Source organism: Lasioglossum baleicum, chromosome 2, assembly GCF_051020765.1.
Source record: "Lasioglossum baleicum chromosome 2, iyLasBale1, whole genome shotgun sequence".
Classification (NCBI taxonomy): domain Eukaryota; kingdom Metazoa; phylum Arthropoda; class Insecta; order Hymenoptera; family Halictidae; genus Lasioglossum; species Lasioglossum baleicum.
In genome coordinates, this window is record NC_134930.1 from 11,854,274 (window position 1) to 11,874,001 (window position 19,728).

Genomic DNA, 19,728 nt, shown 5'->3' on the forward strand with positions numbered 1-19,728 from the left:
ATTGATTTTACAGACTTTTTTCATTAAATTAAAAGACTAGAACAAACAAACCGATGAAAATGTAATGAGATTTTAGAAACTTATATTTAGCATTTAGACTGCGGATCTTTATGCATTTATAGCAAAATTGAGTAGATGAAATTCAAAATTGTTGAACAATTTTAAAAATTGAAAATGCCAATATACGATTTCTCCGGGAATACATAACATTCAATTTGGTTTCTATCTCTTGCAATCGATGCAGACAATTTTTATTTTGCATAAAGATCCGCAGTCTACTTATAGTGCTTTTAGTGAACACATAAGAATATTTACTAAAAATGTTGTCGTTTGAAAGAAATGTTTTTTTTCACCATTTATTATGCAATTATTTTAAGCAATTGCAATGTTTTCATAGCAGGGAACTTGTTAGAAATTTGAGAAAAAATAAGGATACAGCTCCAAGTGTCCCCTCTACGGACCTGTTTTTAAAAACATGGACATTTCAAAATTGACGAAATTAAAATTGTTTGAAGTGAACGCTGCATCGAGAAAGGTGACATTTTTACTATAACTCTTGAACCGTAAGAGATATCGCGGGATAAAATTTGCACTAAAATTCATTAAAACATTACTCCCATCTACTGACAATTATCGTAATAAATGTATATTTTTTGTAATAATTTTTTAAAATCATTTATTTGTTACTTATTTTGTAGTTTTCCAGATATAATTTAAATCACCGATGACTTTGATTATAAATTTCCCTGTATTTCTTGACATTTATTCTTCATATTATAATAAATATTTCAAGAAATACATTGTAGGTCCTACCACAGACGAGGTATGGGCACAGACTTACGATCAATACAGAGTATCTGGTCGGTGTAATTTTTTACTGAGTGAAAATCCTTTCATTTTTAATTTCATCAAATAAACTATTTGATAAAAATTTCAGCGGTGGTCCAAGCTAAAGCTGATGTAGGTTCTGATCCAGGCTAAAGATGTAGTTCTGATCCAGGCCACCGACGAGAGTATCTCGAGCACTGTACCGGAAACAGCAAAATCCCTGGCGAGGCGCGGCGTGAGCAAAGTAATAAACTAATTAATTAAACACAATGCACTGATAAATTTATTATCTCTGCTATAAGACAAACCGACAGAACGATAATAGCTCGAAGTATAATTATAATTTAAGCCCTCATGCGTCGAACAATTCTTGCTGGAATACTCTCTGCTCCCGGAAAAGAAAAATTCTGCTCAAAGAAAATTCTGTCCATTGTGCAGTCTGCTAGGGACCTACTTTTTTCTTCGTTTTCATCCTTCCTCATTTCTTACGTTTTCATTCATGCCATTACAATACTCCCCTTGCGACATGATGAAGAGTAGAAAGTATAAACCCTCATTACGCATATTGCTTTTATTTCGACATAAACACCTATACATCATAAAGTCTATACATCCTACGACAGAAATCCAGTACAATGCTATAGTTAACAAAATAATTTGATTGTCGTGTGAGTGTGCAGGGACTGTTCGTGAAAAGAACCGTGAAACGACGAGACAACGATGATTTCGCGTTTCTATGCCGCTAACAAAGTGAACCTCGTTAAAAAACGTCCCGGTTTCACCGGCGTATTCCAACTGCTTTATTTCATTTTCACTTTTCCTTACATTTCCACGAATTTTTCGTGAGCGACCGTGAACAAACAGAGACCATCGCGTTCGAGGGGAATGCACTCGCGTTCCCTGCGTGGAGTTCTCCTAATGTACTTACAAACTAGAAAAATCTCGATCATGCGGACGAGAGATCGTGACGGATCGTAATGTCGCGCGTATAAAAATAGACTTGCCTTTCGAGACCATCATGAGAGTTCTGGTTAGGGGTTCTCGCGATCATCGTGGATCCGTTAGCAATGCGTAAATGTGTTTCGGAGGCGTGCGTTGATATCAAATTTCGTCGACGATCAAGTGCAAATCATTGCATATAAAATTATCTGATAATCGAACGTTTCGGAAGACGACAAATTTTCTTTCCGCTCTAGAACAGATATGGGCAAAAATTGCACTGTGGGGCACTGCTCTGGCACTGTCGAAATTAGGAGCAGCGAAGCGTCCCGCCTACTCGGATGCCCGTTCAAAATTCAAATCTATTATCTGTTATATTGGTTATATTGCATGTATTAATTGTTTATAAGATGGATAAAATCCATAGAAACTGGTGGAGATTATTTTCAAAGTCTTTTTGCTCGTTGGTAAACAGTGTTTAAATGAAACTGTAAACTTTTACAAATAAAAGTTATTTTGTGAACCTTAAACTTTTAAATGATTCCTTTTCTGTTTTAAGTTAACTTTGTACATCGACACTTTAATTCTATTATACTGTTTTAAGTTAACTTTGTACATCAACACTTTAATTCTATTATAAAAGTTCAACTTCAGCAGTTACCTTATATGTGGTTAATAAAAGTTTTGTAGGAACATTTATTTCTCAATCGATGTTCCACAAAGTAAAATATAAATCTTAAAAAAAAATTAGTACCGCTGATTTATTGTTGATTCTTGTGAAAACGCGGAATCCCCAACGTATTCCATCTCACTTGCGAATGGTTGTATGCAACTAAAACTCTATAGAATGATTCAAGGTTTCAATCTCAAATCTATGTAATACTAAACGGTAAAGTTTGAAAGCACTTTAACTATTTCTAAGCAGAATAACTGGTACTGCACTCAATAGATGATTGTTATTATTAGACTGCTAATGTAAATTTAATGTAACGTAAAGGAAACATTTCTTTGTCACTTCTATGTAAAAGTGTAGCAATAGGAAGCATTTTCTACTGAATGTTCGTCCAGCAACTAAATATCTAACGAAGACTCCGATGTATAGGCGCGAGTCGTTCAGCGTACTTTGCTGACGCAGGTCAACGTCAACGCGTCATCGTACCCCATGAAACCATGTAGCTGTAATACTGCTGAAACGTTAGGATAATATTTCGTTTGGGTACGGACGTCTCAATGAATAAGATAAATAGTATTCTGTCGCCATCTGCCAAGTTCGCAGCTCGGGAGTCTCCCAGTCATCATTTGCCGCGAAGTGTCGCCCTGAGAGGATACCTAGAAGGTGTTCATGCCACATAGTGTGTTGCCCATGTCTGTCCCACAGGACAAGCGAACGATTATTATTTTTCCGACACGGGGAGAAGTTTCTACGACCAAACATGCCCGGCAAACGATTACATTTCAAAAGACTGTACAGTAGTGCACGGTTACACTAAAATCTGTTCAGCTAAATTTACACGACTCCATTTCAGTGAAGCCATTTCAGTCTACAAGGTTAGAGAATGAATGCAATGAAAAGAAGAAGAACAGACGTTCAACAATAGGATGCCGCGGCTGAAGAAAAGAAACACGAAACAGCGAAAATTTTTATTTCAGTAATTTGTCATCTTACCTTGATAATTGTAGGAGCAATGAATAGCTGAGATTCTTCCGACTAAAATGAGTCTAAACACGACGTAAATACGACTAATTTTACCGATTTAATATGGAACAGCGAGTCGGAGCGCGGTAGTGGGGGTAGCGGCTCGAACGTCGGCAGCTCGAGAACCAATCAGTTGGTCAGGCCTGATCTACGTATTAATTATATACTTGAATTGATAAAAGTAGTATGATTTACATCGTGTTTGGACTCATTTTAATCGGGAGAATGTCGACTATCCACTAGTACTATAATTATGAAGGTAAGACGACAATTACTGCTAACGAAATTTCCTTTATTATGTACATACATGATTATTTTATCAGTTGCTGTATCCTTTCCAAATGCCGAGTCTCAATCGTCGTAGTAAAACGTACTGTCTCACTTATGCTTGTTATATCGAGTTAGTTCTTGAACAAAAGGTGTCCTGTACATGATAATTTAACTGCTTGTTCCTAAACTAATATAAAAACCGTGCAGTACTGTCCTCAGCGGGCCGCTATGTTTCCAATCGTTGTCGATCATTCTTAAAGTCCCGTCGAAGTAACAAACAATGATACATAATGACGTCTACACACACATATAACCGACGGAAAGGGATCACCCTCCGTCTTCTACGTTTTTAGGCCGTTCCCACTCGATTGAACGTAGTTCGTTCATCAATCTTATCCATACTCGCGCGAAGGACAGTTCAGCGCGCGGATAGACCATGTATCTTCGAGAAAATAGAAGGGAAACTGTTCGAGTGTCCGACAGTGAAAAATATTGACAAAATGGTCCATCCCACCGATTTCAATAACCTTGAAATATGCCGTAAAGATCTACTTCTTCGTGAGCTGTTTATAAGCCTTTTATTACGAGCCACTTGAGCAGAATCTATTAAATGTGTATGATCTTGATTTCCTTTAAGCCAAAATTAAAATTCCATTTTATTGTTGTCAATGTACATATGTATAGCCATAGGAGACTGCATAAACATTCAATTCTTCATTCTTCTATGCATGCATTCATTATTAGGCTGCGAATTTTTATGCATTTACGAAGAAATTGACGGGATAAAAAATCTAAGAATATGCTTATGATGTTTTCAATCTAAAAAATCTATTAAGAAATTAAATGAATTTTTAGTTAACTACTGCTACCCAGAATCGCTGCAAAATATTTCTATTTTACATAAAAAGATCCACAGTCTATTCATTATCGTAGCAATAATATAGTACCTACTGGTACGAGAGAATGTACAATGTAATGCAATTTTCTTTCATATATCAAGTAAAGAATATTGCACAAAATAATTTCCTCGCGGAAATGAAAATTTCTTTGCGAAAATATATTCCATTGTCGTTGAAATCGGTAGGATTTATCGTGAACATGTTCAGATCTTTGATTTAACCTTTCGCTACAGATTAAATCTCTTTCTCTTGTAGATGCTACCTTCCTCCGCGCTTTCTAGCTCGATATTAGCTCAAGGAATCTTCTCAGTCAGGAATTTTGAACAGTTTAATTATCGGTTTTTCTATTCCTCTTCGAGTATATCATTTTGAAAATGTTTCTCGAGTGCTTCAAGTTTATCCGATTAAAATCTACGGAGCTGGGATATAGTCCATTTTCGAAATATCGATTTACACGGCTCCCTTTGTAACATCCAAAAAATTTTTTTTCGAAACAAGAAAAAGAGCCCCTGAAAGATGGAGACACCATCCATAATTAATACCATTATTTAATGAGCAGAACTAAATTACAATCAATTGAGAATATAATCTTTCAGATACTCGAAGATCTACATACTGCGAAATATTTACAAGTTTTGAAAGAAGAAGATTGCAAAGCGACTTTGTTTTTTATTTCCTGACTGACAATGAGTATGACTCCTTAACTATCGGTTCTACCTGTCTGCCTTAATTGCAAGATATAGCAACTACGTAGATATTTATTCCTGTTTCTTGTATATTTTTAAGTTCTTTAAATTTCTTAAGTTCTTTAAATGCATAAAGTATGCAGTCTAATAATTACACTTAAACGCAAGTTCACATAAATTCCAATTCACCATACAAGAAACACTTTTCAAGAGGAATGTGTGGCAACAGAAGAGGCGAACTACATCTGCCACCCATTAGATCCTAATAAATAATCGAACCGTGTAAGAGCCGCCAAAATTATCCACATGACAGATTCTCCGTCCCCATTCGTCTTCGGTTCTAATTCGGAGGATTGGCTGGCGAACCCTCTGCCACCCATTATGGTCCAAAACCAGTTTTTAAGGGGACTGACACTGTGATTTCCTGCCCGGGATTGTGACCGTGACAAATGGACAAATGCGGGAGCTCTAACTGAAGAATTTCATCAAGCCATGCGCCAACTAGCTCGTATTAATTAGACGTGAATGCTCGCGAAAAATTTTCATATATCAATTTACAAACGTAACTAAGTGGCAACATAGTATAGTTGAATAATTGTCCATAAATGAAGAAGAGAACACAATCGTCTGATGAACTCACAAAATTGGCGATCTAATTAAATTATAGAAGACGAACGACGTTCATACCCGATAAGATGGCATTATATTAAATTCTATTCGATCCCGCACTTTACACTTTAATCAGAATTTTGTACGTTATTATTGCATAGTGTTCCGCATTCTAGTAATATTACCAAATTCAGTCCATTAGCGTTTCACAGCCAGCGGAGTGGCTTTTCCGATAACGTTGCGAAGGAAACTGTTCTCAGAAATATAATTAATTGTTCTCGGAGTATAAAGTCCCCGTGCAAAATTGAATTCCTATCGCTTAATGAAGGAAATTGATTTATTGATAAGAGTGTTTATGAAATTAGACGTTTACTCATTTCTTGTGGAAATTATAAAGTTGAGGGCGCAGTGATTTTGTTTCAAGTGTGCAATAGGTTATTAAATTACCATAAACTCTTTGTATCAGATGATTGCACAAGTTCGTGCCCGATTTGAAAATAAAATTCAATGGTTGAATTTTGATGATTTTAGAGATTTGGTTAAAGATTGGTTAAATTAAAATTAAAAAATGGTTAAATTTTCTACAATTAGAAAAGAATGATGACTATATGTATGTTGAATAGAATAATAACTATTGTATTTTACTTTCAAATCGGGCTCGAACTTACGCAATCATCTAATATATACTATAAATACATAATTTAACTATATTTTGGTAAACATTCTAACTTTACCGAGACCTGGAAATTCGCCTAATATGAATTATTAATGAATATAAATCATCATGACTATATTACAGATTTTATAAATCGTAAATGTTTGTATACCATAAAATTTTTTTGAAATTAGAACATTTAAAAATATTTTTAATTTAGTATAAAACGAAACATGAGACTCTAGTTTCCCATCTGTCACTTCGTGCAAAATAGTAGTTTCAGGCAAAAATGAATGATAGTAAAAGTAGAAGTGTGAAGCTTTAAACCTAGAGAAAGATTATTATTGTATTATTTGTTTAACGAAATTATCACTGTTCGAACATCGACGATTTCTCGAGACTGGGAAATTCATTGTTCAAATACGTTTTTTGGATCCTTGGCATTTTTTTGGGGGGGGGGGCACTGTACATCTATATACAAATTATTTTCACGTTTTCCACTCCACTAAACATCCGTACGATTATTATTTAATATATACTTCTCCGTAAAAATTTCATTTCGATAATCCTTACAGTTCGAACGTTCTGTCAAAGCGTCACTAATTGTAAGTTCTTCGATTCGAGCCACTGTGCGTCGGCATCCGTACAGATTCGCAGCGTTCATTATAGACGATTCCACTAGCGTAATCCCGCGCCTACGTCGCGTGTCGTCGGAAACCACACACGTTGAAGTGTTCGCGATCAATCCGGAACCACCTGCATCCTACGATTGTGAACAGTGTTTACCTACCAGTGGCGAATCAACCGAAAGCCGAGCAAATATTATGCGGGAGTCGTGGCATGATTAGAAGGGTGAAAGGTTCCTTGTTACCACGCCCATCGAGCTCCTAGACCAGGCCGTGTAGGCCCCAGCACGTTGAGTGACCAGAAACGTAGGCTAATATAAACCGAAACAATCCAGTTTCCACGAACGACCATTCCACATTCACAAAAGGAAAGTTTTCTCTTCAGAAACGCGTTAGAAAATTCGACCCGCAGCTAAAGTTGCCATCCGTTCGGTTTTCCCCGACTTTGTCCTACTTTTTAGTACGTCCGGGGGAATTTTCATTAAGGGGCCGGGTTTTTCTATGTTACTCGCTCACAGTTGCTCCACTATCACTAGGGTCGATTCTACATGAAATAGGACAATTTTTGAAGTGCTGTCTTGGATTTTGTTCAATCTTAATGTGTAAAAAACGTGTAAAAAAAGTTTAACCCTTTTTCCATTAAATTATAAGACTAGAAGTAACAAACCGATGAAGATGAGTTTTTAGGAGCTTATAGTGAACACATAAGAATATCTACTAAAAATGTTGTCATTTGAAAAAAATGTTTTTTTCACCATCTATTTTGTAATTATTTTGAACAAATGCAACGTTTTCATAGGAGAGAACTTTTTAAAAATTTGAAGAAATGACGTCCCTCTTTACGGACCTGTTTCTAAAAAGCTGGACATTTTAAAATTGACGAAATTAAAATTATTTGAAGTGAACGCTGCCCGAGAAGTTTGGTGACATTTTACTATAACACTGGAACCATAAGAAATATCAAATATATCCAGATGAAATTTGCACTATAATTCATTAAAAATTATTCCTATCTACCGATAATTATCCTAATAAATATATATTTTTCCTCGAATTTCCCGTTCCGAAACTTTTCTTTATGATATCATATATCTAACTTAAAAAGTAGCTAAAAGTGTCTGGGTTTCAGACGAAAAAATTCGGCGTTTTTATGCCATTCGTCCAAAGTTCAAGGTTCGCGATTTTATAGATGGCAACTCTACGCGCAACGATCATCTCGAATCATTGATCTGTGATCGGAAATCGAGCCGTTAAAATTGCTACGATTCCCTTAAGAAAGCTCGAACAATCGTAATGAAGATCCATAATTAAATATCCACAGTTTTCTCGACTGTGAAACGCGAAGCGCGAAAGCGATGGCTTCGCTCGTTCCTTTGAAACTGTGCCAGCTCGCAGTTTTCAAACCCTCGTCTTGTGATAATGAGTCAGGTTCATAGCGGAGACCTTAAACTGAACTTATCAAGTACGAATATTGCTCGTTTCTCTCATGTTCGAATGGAAAAGAATTTCGAAAAAGATCTTATCGATGCTTAATTTGCGGGGTAAATGTGCACGGAGTCGTTTAAGATTTATCTTGCTGCGGTCTGTAGTCGAACGATTCAGATAATGCTAGATTACTTGCCTTGAATGGCTGACTACTGGAACAATTACACTATTGTTATATTATTTCCAACTCATTAAAACCACCGAAGGAAGAAAAAATATCTATCCGGCTCCTGTTTGTCGCAACCGATGCAGAACATTTGTATTTTGTACGTAGACTGCGGATTTTATGCATTTATGGCAAAACTAGGTGGGTGTAATGTCAACCACTAAAAAGATCACAAGGATCCAAGAGCGTCAATACATTTCTTACGACTTGATGAAACCATTAAAGATAGTAATAAATTTCTATTTGGTTCCTACGCCTTGCAATTAATGCAAACGATTTTGATCTTGTATAAAAATTCGCAGTGTACTAATCACCGTTTACGTATGTACCTCCTTGCCTCGGGTACGGCAATCTACCCAGATAGCACACGACGACTTAAAGACGTCCATCTTGGGCCTAAACGGTTTACGACCTAAACTGGACGTCTTTTAGAAGTCTTAAAGACGTTCCCTACTGTACATCGATAGAATGTCTGAAAGAAGACATCTTAAAGACTCGGTTCTTTGGCATTTTCTCTTCCTAATCTACTGCATTACATAGGAGAAAGGCAAAAACTTCTAGTTGTCCAAGTTACAGTTTAACCAAAAACACATGTTGCTAGTGTGTCATTGGGAAACAGAAATTGACAGGTTATCTGAAAGATGGCAACAAGTTGTTAGAAATAATGGAAATTATATCATTGAATAATATTAAACATATACTGTTATAAATTGATGCAAACGTTTTCTTAAAATACGACCGAAATTCCCTCCAACCTAATAATTAACATTTATGAACCTGTAAGACTTCTTATAGACGTCTGAAAGACGTTTTAAAAACGTCTGTTTAACATGTATTTGTGCTATCTGGGTAATGTCACAAAATTCACAGTGATCAAAAACTGGTTGCCATGTAATTTTAGATGATGAAGAACTAGTTCCCAGTTACCTTATCATAGCTTATAAATAATTAAATTACACTTATTCTCAGCTTCTTAAAATTTTCCCTTAAAGTTTAAATATAAATTTATCTATTAGTAACAAAAAAAGTCTGTGGTTTAGGAATTTATTACGTTAAATGCCAATAGTAAATCGGAAAACCCTTCACACCGTGATCCAAAAAAGCTGGTTATTTAAAGTTATCGCGCTTTATGTCGCCTAGTGTGATCATACAAAGTTCTATTTCATTTCTAGCGTGATCGATAAAAACAAGTTGAAATACCATAGAACAGTGTGCAAGCGTCGTCGAAAACTTGAAAGAAAACGTCTTGACACGTGTATTAAATGTGAAAGTGGTCCAAAAAGAAAAAAAATGTTATAAAATACTGCTTCTTACTTTTATCGTATTTGTGAAATTAAAAAATAAAACCAATACTGTGTGCATAAGACCGCACGACTGAAGTGAAAACTTTTATGGCGATTGTAATCGATTCTAAGTAATATACAGGGTGTTTGCGAATTCGTAGTACAACCGGACACGGGGTGATTCTACATGCAAAAATAAGTCGAAAAAAAGGAATAACATTTTTTCGTTGGCAGCTCGTTTTCGAGAAAATCGAGTTTAGAGTTCCGCCAGGTCCGCGTGCTTTAATATATGCACAAAGTAGAATTGGTTGACCATGGTCAGACGCGTCATTACACGTGTATACATATACACGTGTATTCGTTGCATTTTCAAACTCGATTTTCTCGAGAACGAGCTGCCAAACGAGAAAATGTTATTCCTTTTCTCGACTTATTTTTGCATGTCGAATCACTCCCTGTCCGGTTATACCACGATTTCGCAAACACCCTGTATATACAGTAGGATCTCGATTAACCGGATCCCAATTGTAAATATGCGTTTAAATATGATATTATGAAAGGGAAATAAATTTTCAAAAATAAACAATTTATTTTGGAATATAATGTACATTTTATATTAATTATTTCCTCGGGTTTCGATTATCCGTCGAGCCTTAATTATCCGGGCTGTTTGTCTCCCGATCAAGCCGGTTAATCGAGGTCCTACTGTATATGGATGATATTATAAATCAATATTATTTTCAATATTATTATAATCTAAGAAAGAAAATGGGCTTGCGATAACTAAAATACGAGATAAATAGTTTTGATGAAAATCTCTCTAAATATCTAGAAATTATCCGAGTAACGTTTCACCTCGGAACGTGACGGATCAGACTAATTCAGTGACGAGCAATTGTGTACACGGTGCGCCCGAAGAAGTTCTCACTTCAAACAAGAAACCAAAATTCGTTGACACTTCCCTATGCTTATTGCCAGCTGTTTTGGACCACGGTGTAAAATGATGAAAAACTATTTCCTCAACGGAACAGGTTCTCGCAGCTTTTGCTCTTCCTGTCCTTCAAGCAAATCTTGCAGAGCATATCCCGCGCGAGATTCATACTGAGAGAGGTCTTGCTACCGTTCAACTTCGTGCTCGTCTTTCCCTTGCTGTCCCGCCGTTTCAGCTTCTTATCGCGCTCCTCCCGTAGCCGTATCTGCTTCAGGATGCCCACTAGAAGCTCGTCCACGTTGTGCTGTATGCCGCTAGACGTTTCGATGAACTTGCACTCTCTAGATGCGGCCATCTGCTTTCCCTCTGCAAAGAAACGGAAAACACGATCACGGGAATGTAACCCTGTTTCAAGCTGGACGATTCTCAGCTCGATCCGCCGACGCGACAGTAAACGCGTGTGCCCTTGACACGATTCGCAGGCGAAACCCCGAAAATGAATTTTCACGTTGGTGATATGCTAAGTACTATTTGAAATTCTCTAATAGTGTGCCTATGGGAGAAACCGAGGTGCCAAGGTTTTATTACTTATACCTTCTAAATCGTTAAACCTCGAAGATTTCCTTCGTTTGTCGCGTTCAGTAATCGTGCTGTGACTCAAACATCTCAATAAGATTTTCTGAGAGCTTCTTAAATGTACTCTCCATCGTCTTTCTCATTTCTTCCATCTCTATCGTCATTCTTTCTAAGGTCGACCTCCTTCCCTCTCCTCTGCTCCTATTCCGTATTTCTCAAGAGCCTTCCTCCTTGTCTTTTGCCTTGCTTTTCGTTCCAGCTTGACTTGCCGCCATTTCTCACTTCCCAGGCTATCTTCCTCTCATTTTCACTTTTTCAGTTTTTTCTCCGGGTATACTTGCGTTCTGATCTTATCTTCCCTCTCAAGTCTTGCTTTTTTTACGGTTACACTATCATCTTTTTCATCTTCTTCAAGGATTTCCGAGCAGGCAATTCTCCAAGCAACTATTTAATAAATTGCGCCCTCTCGCGGGGAATCCGGTGAGACAATACTTATTTATTGATACAACTGCTTTGTTTCCAATGAATTTTTTTTATGTAACATTCACCAATATGTCCGTATCATTTTTCTAATTAAAATGAGTCCAAACTCGACACAATTTGCATCACATTTGCTTGATTAATCCACGATTCTGTAGCACCTCGATTATCCGAACTAATTAACGGAATGTTAGTGTTTGCAATCTTTATTGATTTATACAATGAATCGCTTTAGATTAAACTGTTTATATTATACAGTGTTTTATCGATAAAAGTCCCCAACACGGGTCCGCCCAGGGTCTTTTATACGCCAGGGATACTATTCTTTGAGTTTTGCCGAACGTAGAGGAGGACAGCTGAGCTCGAGAGGCCTCGGTCGCCGAGAAGTGTAAACATAACTAATCCGATGACAAACTTCTCTATTTTTCATTATTTTTTTATGGAACTTTCACCAACATATTCATGGCATTTTTCTAATGCAAAATGATACCAAACACGATATAATTTCAACTGTATTTAGTGGTTTAATTGACGATGAACGTGTCGGGCGCAAGGAAGGACGGCTTATGTGAAAGAAAGATTATTTATAAGACTTATTATATAAGTAAATGTAATCGGAATTGTATCATATTTCGTATCATTTTGCATGAGAAAAATACCACGAATATGTTGGTGGAAGTTCCATAAAAAAATAATGAAAAATAAAGAAGTTGTGACATTCGGATTAGTGTGGTCTCACCGATATACCCGAGCCGTACGAGTCATACTTCTCGGAGACCGAGGCCTCTCTAGTTTCATTTCATGGCCCCTCAAGGGAGTACACCTCGCAGTAGTGGGGATAGTTCTGGGATATTTATCGGCCAGACATTTGGGACATTTATGGATAAAATACTGTGTATATTTTGATCGTATAATTGAGGTTCTACTGTATCGTGAAATAAGTAAGTAAATACGCTCCGAATTATGTGGTGTTTGGACTCATTTTAATCAGAAAAATGTGACGAATGTTTTCGTGAATGTTTCATTAGAAACAACAAAAAGTTTTGTTATTGAATTAGTGTCTGCAATAAATTACTACACTGCAATGTCGACTTCTTACAAAGTTATAGAAAGTTGAGGACCCGCAGGTTAGTTTCTCCTCTGAAATCGTGAGATTTTTCGTATTATTTACACCCTGTGTACTGATATAAGTGAACGGTCGTCGATGCGGTTGCGCTATTGTCTTACGTTTGTATTATAAGAGAAAACAGTTTCCTTAATTGAATTGCGAGCATCTTACCCTTCGACGCGATTGCGCGGCATCTCTCGAGGTCGGACTTATTGCCAACAACGATAACCGTTCGTTCCTTGGTGTAGTGCTCCTGCGACAGGTAATTTAATACTTCCTCGGCGATCTGGAAACTTGCGCGACACACGATCGAATAGACGACGATGCAGGCGTGAGGCTCGTACGTCAACAAAGAGTTCTCCACCTATGTACACAACGACAAACCCGATTAAACTGTTCGGCAAGTTTTCACTCTTTTAGGATTTGTAGGGTAACTGTGCCGATCATACAGAGTGAACATTATAAAGCGTTACGGACGAATATCTCCAAAAATATTGATTGTACGCAAAAATGTTTCAGATGAAAGTTGTTCAGTACTTTTATTTTTCCCGGATTTCTTTTTTTTAAATTCTGAGTATAAAAGTGTTGACCATCATATCGCTGCTCCGGAAGTATAATGACGCAACTGTAAAATTTTGTGAAATTGACTTTATTGTGTTCGCGGACTCTCAAAAAAGCATTTACTATGATAGATATTTGTAAATCGACATAATGTAAATCGAGGCTGGTATTTATTATTTTATAAATTGAAATAAGGTATTGAATAGAGTGTTGCCGTAAGCCCATTTCTCACGGAACCTTAAAACATTTAGATTTTAAACGCACGTTAATTGGGAGTTTGTAATAGGAGGACAAAGAACAGAAGATGAGAAGCTCAGACTTGATTTGCTATTCGTGACTAACTTGTATGGGTTCGAGAAACCATGGCAATTGCCAAGTAATTACTGAATTAGTAATTGGTAATGGAAACGTGAAACTGGAGGTTCTGTGGACCAATTATGGTTTCCACGTTCGACAGTCCTCTAATAAGTGATGATTAGCTAATGTTTCTGTAGAAGACAATTTGACACTAATGATTAAACTGTGAATGTCTAGCTAGCAAGATACGTATATTCAGATTAGTTTAATAGAATCAAAACATGCAAATGTGTCTACGGTTAATGTTCTGCCAAGATATAACTAACTGCAATTTCAACTGTGGAACTACTTAATGGGTAAACCTGTGATTATAATACATTTTAAACAACTGTATTTGCTATGGATACACTGAACCTTATGTTTAATCATGATAAGTTAATACTTGGAGTGGGGTAAGTCCGCCTACGGGGCAAGTCCGTTAATTGGTTGTCTTTATTATAATATGAACTTATATTAATGTGGTATAAGTTAGTATGAACTATTCTACATAGATGTCGCCCAAGGTGTTTTCCTCGTTTAAATCAACCAATGACAAACAGTCACGTGCGAGGTACACGTACAACTTTGAGGTTACCCTAAACGTGCACTAGTTTACAAGTTATTAATATATTCTGTTCTGTTATTTTAGGTAAATACAACAAATATTGATAAAGGTTTACATTAAATAAACCGTTTTTATTGAATTTTTTAAAATTTATCCAGAAAAACACTAAGGTGATCTCGCCCTGTAAATATTACTACACGGGGCAAGTCCGTACTATCTCGGTGAGGTAAGTCCGTACTGTACGGGTAACTGTAAAACTAAACAATATATTTAATGCAATAAAAAGCATTTTGTAGCAGGCTTGATAATAATTCTTTTCTTGCCCCGTAACACTTGAAACAAGGTTCGAAAGCATTTTTAAACTTTGTTTCACATAATATCACTGTATCCCCTTTCATATTTCAGCATAAAAGTACATGTTTGTTTAAAAATGGATAACTATAAAACTAAACAATATAATTTAATGCAATAAGAAGCATTTATAGCAGGCTTGTTAATCATTGTTTTCTTACCCCGTAGCACTTGAAATAAGGTTCGAAAGCATTTTTAACTCTCAGAGACGGACTTGCCCCATTTTCGAGGCAAGTGCGTTCTAGTTGACACTTTGTACAATATCCTGTCAAAATGATAATTTTCAAGCAAAATTAGAATCGTACATAATACTATTATAATTCAACAGTAATAACTGTGGCAAGAGTTTGATACCAAGAACGTTAAGTTTTTACATACCAGACTGAAAATATATCAGTTTAAAGTCCAACTTTGCTAAAACTAGGGCGAACTTACCCCACCCCACCTTACTTCCTCCTTCTTGCCCGCTTTTGACTTAAAAATGTTTTCTGATATTTTAAAGAAGTTACTTATCTTTTAAATAGGAAAGCAACTTTAAATGGGCTACCTTGTATTATCTTCTTTGTTATTATCTACATTGTTGAAGTTTAATACTATTGTTATCTGACGTTATCAATAAAATAAATGCACGAACTAGTCTAACATGGAGAAAGCCTGGTCAAAATACGTGTCAAAGAAAATGTAGAGAAAGCTACGTAGGTTTCAGGGAGATTGAAGTGTCGCTAGAGAAATTAAATATCAAACAGTGACTTCTATTGCCACGGCTATCCTTTTCGGGAAAATTCGTACACGGTCTGTTGGCAGTGGTTCAATATTTCGTGCAGCGCACCAAAGCAAATAGTTTGTTTGATTTCGAGTTGCTTTCGAAGTATGTACATGTATGCAGTATTTCGGTGTACTTGTTCGATTTCACCGTGGCTGATTTTTTCCCAATGTATTTCGATGACCTTTCACTTTTCGATCGACACTCAGCCGCGATTAGCTTCGTACATAAGGAGGACGCATGACAGAGTGGTACGAAAACGTGTGCGACCGCATGAGACGCGTGGGCGTGCATTCATGCTAAAAATTGAAACGACACTTACGCTCATTTCCACGTGGGGGTGGTCGATGAAGACCACTTCCGATTCGTCGCCGTCCAATAGTACAGAAACAGTCTTCTCACCGAATTCGTCGTCTGGAACAGTAAACAACCCTTTATTAAGATCACAAAGCCAATTTGTTATATTAGGTTGTTACATGCAAGGTTCATACTAATTTGTACTGTGCATAAAGATCCGCAGTCTAATGAGGAGCGAAAGAAATGTGGGCGTACTAAAGACGGCGTCACTAATGACGTCACGAATTTCATCTATTCAATTTTGCTATTAAATGCATAAAGATCCGCAGTCTAATGATGAGCGAAAGAAATGTGGGCGTACTAAAGGCGGCGTCACAAAGGAATAGCTTGTTTTAGACTTGTGAAACTTATTGTGTTCATAGAGACTATAAACAATATTGCTCGGCCAAACAGCTTGTCGCAGCTTACCAAGATGGCAGTAAAAAAATCATTCTTCGAGCTTCTCGAACGAACAAGTATAATGATTCGCGAGCGTTTTCGCGTAGCAGTAATGGGCAACTGTGTTAACAAGCAGATACACTTGCAAGAAGGAGTCTCCACGTTAACGATCCGCATTGACAGAGCTACACGAAAGTCCCATTATCGTTGGGAGACCGACCACTGTCGGTTCCAGGGAAAACAGAGGGCGGTCTGCTTAGGAAATTGTAAATATGGCTTTCGCCGAGGGACACGTAGCGCTGAATAGCCTATGGCCGGTGTCATTACGTTGACACTCGAGAAAGAAGTCAACATTACCGTTCCGTTAGATACACGGGACCTTAAGGCGAAAGGGAGGATGTTCATTGAATTAGAAAGGGGTGGAAAAAGGACGTGATCGCATGGAGAAACAAAGGGACTTTGCCATTCGTTATTGATAGACCACCATGATTTCATTATCGTAAATTCTACGTGACGCAAAACGATTTTTAATGCGGATGACGGAAGCAATGCGTGAAACGAAATCATTTTAGCTACTGTCTCAAGCCAAGGGACGCCCGTAACAGTATCGATAATTCAGTTGGATGGTTCCGTGGCGCAGCGGCAGAGCTTAACGAGCTGCATTATTAATCGCATGTCTGTAATCCACGTTTCGCAAACAAACTTTGGGATTACGTTCATATTTCAATGGAAATCGTCACGCAAGAAAGTGTGGTGAAAACGCGCACGAGAATTGCATAGAAAAATGTGTCCATAGTCGTATTATTGCACAGGAAGAATGGACTTCTGAGGTTCCTTTTCGACATCCCTAGGGTTGTTCCAAATAATAAAAAAAAATCTGTGCAAAATCTGAGCGTCCACAGATAACGGAAAAACGTGCCTCAAGACGATTAAACAATAAAATAGTTAATTTAATGCACATAAAATCGTTTTTCTCGATATCTTCTACACTGTTTACAGCGTCGAAAAATATGTTAAACGGAACCTGTAGATCTGGACAGGCTGCGTCTTTTATGTCCTATTCAAATGTTTTTTTCTGAAATTTGAAGATTGAAGTGTGGTTTCATTATCTTTTATCAATAAACATTAGCGAAAAATGTTTTGTTTTTAACTTGTGGAATTTATTATTTTTTTAAATTGCAGATTTCTTGCTGGAAGGTCTACATATATGTCTTTTTTAAAGTTTCAAAAATTTTTGACTTCCACTTTGTCAAGAGTCAAGGTCGTATAAAGAGAACTGCGTTTAGAAAAATCCTCTGAAATGAACCGCTAAGTAAATATGAGCAAATTCAGTGACTGTAATTATTCAGGGTCATTCAAGGTTACGGACAGAGAGAACGTTTAAGATTCAAAATGTGAAAACAGAATACGTTTATCACGAGTGAGAATTGTAGTAAACATACTAAGGTCCTTCAATGTCATTGAACGTTTTCAAACATTTAAAAAAGTAAAGGTGATACAATGAAAAAAATCATATACAACAATGGTATTATTCTGTCGGAAAAAATAAATAATTTTCAAGTTAAAATAGCTCCGACTGCAAAGCGTTGGTTCATCACAGGACGTGAAAAAGAAATTTTGAAGAACTTGCAAAGAAAATACTAAAAGTTGTTTTTTATACAACCTTTTCATATAGGTTTTGTTCTTGAAATGATTTTCTGGAAAATTGGTTTCTTTGGTTCAATTTTGCTCCCCGCGATAATTAATGCGAGCAATTTTAGCAACGGGCAATTTCCTACTCGACCATTTTTCTTTCTGTGCAATTTTCTCGCGGTTTTTGCTTTTCTAACCGACAGAAAACGTCGCGAACAAATGTACAGTAATTTGCGAGAATCCTCAGAGAACGAGCGCAACAATTTAAAATATAAACCGACAATCGGGACTGCAAAGAGGTTAATTAAACGCGAAAATTGGTGGTGGGGGGTGCTCGCGAGAGACATGGCGGCTAAAGAAATTTGTTAAAAGTGGCCGGGTCGTTAGAGATAGCTCTGAAAGCCGGCTGAATGGAAGACTTGTTAATTCGTGTTTGCTGTGATTTCGTGCGTGCGTTTATAATGAATACCTAAACTAGCGACTTTAACCGCGGGGAACGAAACATACCCCCGCAATTCGAAACTTGAAATGAGACTGACTCGTTGTGAATGAAACATGGGAAATCCCGGTGTTCCGTGTAAATTAAACTTTTTTCTTAATTGGCGGTAACCTTGACTCAATTCAGCCTACTGCCGCTTCGCGGAAAATTGCGTGGAACGCTTTGAAAAACGCTGCTTGTAACACCGAACGGTTTTGCAGAGGATTTTTAGAGTGCTTTTCATCGAGAAATGCATACGAGATATGTACTTTCGAATAAATAATCCATGTTCAACCGTTTCGATGCGAGTGAGGTAGGTCAACATGTTATCTGAAATAATCTGACTTAATTGTGTTTTTCGGCCGGTGGAAACTGTTGTCGGTAAAGTGGCACTTTTATTTTTTAATAAAAGTGTGAAGAGGACGACCGTGCTTTTCGAGACTTCATTTGAAATAATTAAAGTGTGCGTGAAGAACTCGGAAGCGAATCAGTATAAGTACGATTTATTATAATATAAATTAGTATTTTCAAATCGTTATTTAGTTTCCTGAATGTGATTTCTAGACTGCGGTGTTTTACGCATTTATAAAGAAATTGGCTAGGTAAAATACAGAATAGTAGAACATTATAAAAATCTGAGAATGTTGTTAGATTGATTTCATTAAAAGTATTAAGAGATGAAATCAATTTTTAACGAACCCCATTTTTTACAATCGATGTACAATGTTTTTATTTTGCATCCGCAGTCTAGTGATTTCTATAAGAAGGTTGTGTGTCATTGCTAAGATCTTACATTCCAGAATACAATTCGAACAATATTCGATGCCCCTTTCTTGTAGCCCCTAGTAACATTAATTTCGAGTCTCAATTTAATATATTTATGCTCTGATAAAAATCACTTATATTTTTTTAATATACATAAACATATGTGTCCTCGTGCCAGAGTTAATGACATTTCTACTTAATTCTTCACGCAAGAAAGTGTACTAGTCGACAAAATAAATGAAACGATAAAACTGAAACGATAGAATGGTGTTGTCTACACACACAAGTACCTAAGCATTCAAAAC

At 36.8% G+C, this 19,728-nt stretch overlaps 1 protein-coding gene across 3 annotated transcripts in view; it reads right to left on the minus strand.

Annotated features, from left to right (window-relative positions):
* Positions 1–32: 32 nt before the first annotated feature.
* The window catches only part of LOC143220867 (uncharacterized), a 71,999-nt gene continuing 52,303 nt past the window's right edge, over positions 33–19,728 (minus strand). The window contains exons 6-9 of one of the 3 annotated variants that reach the window (XR_013011687.1): positions 16,136–16,227; positions 13,409–13,601; positions 11,668–13,269; positions 11,302–11,439 (exon numbers count right to left, since the gene is read on the minus strand). Coding sequence is in view for 2 of the 3 variants with exons in the window: in XM_076446453.1 (XP_076302568.1) it covers positions 11,162–11,439; positions 13,409–13,601; positions 16,136–16,227 (563 nt within the window). In the remaining variant the exon portion in view is untranslated. Of the gene's footprint in view, positions 13,270–13,408; positions 13,602–16,135; positions 16,228–19,728 lie in introns of all 3 variants that reach the window. The other 2 variants (XM_076446453.1, XM_076446458.1) reach the window with 2 other exon arrangements.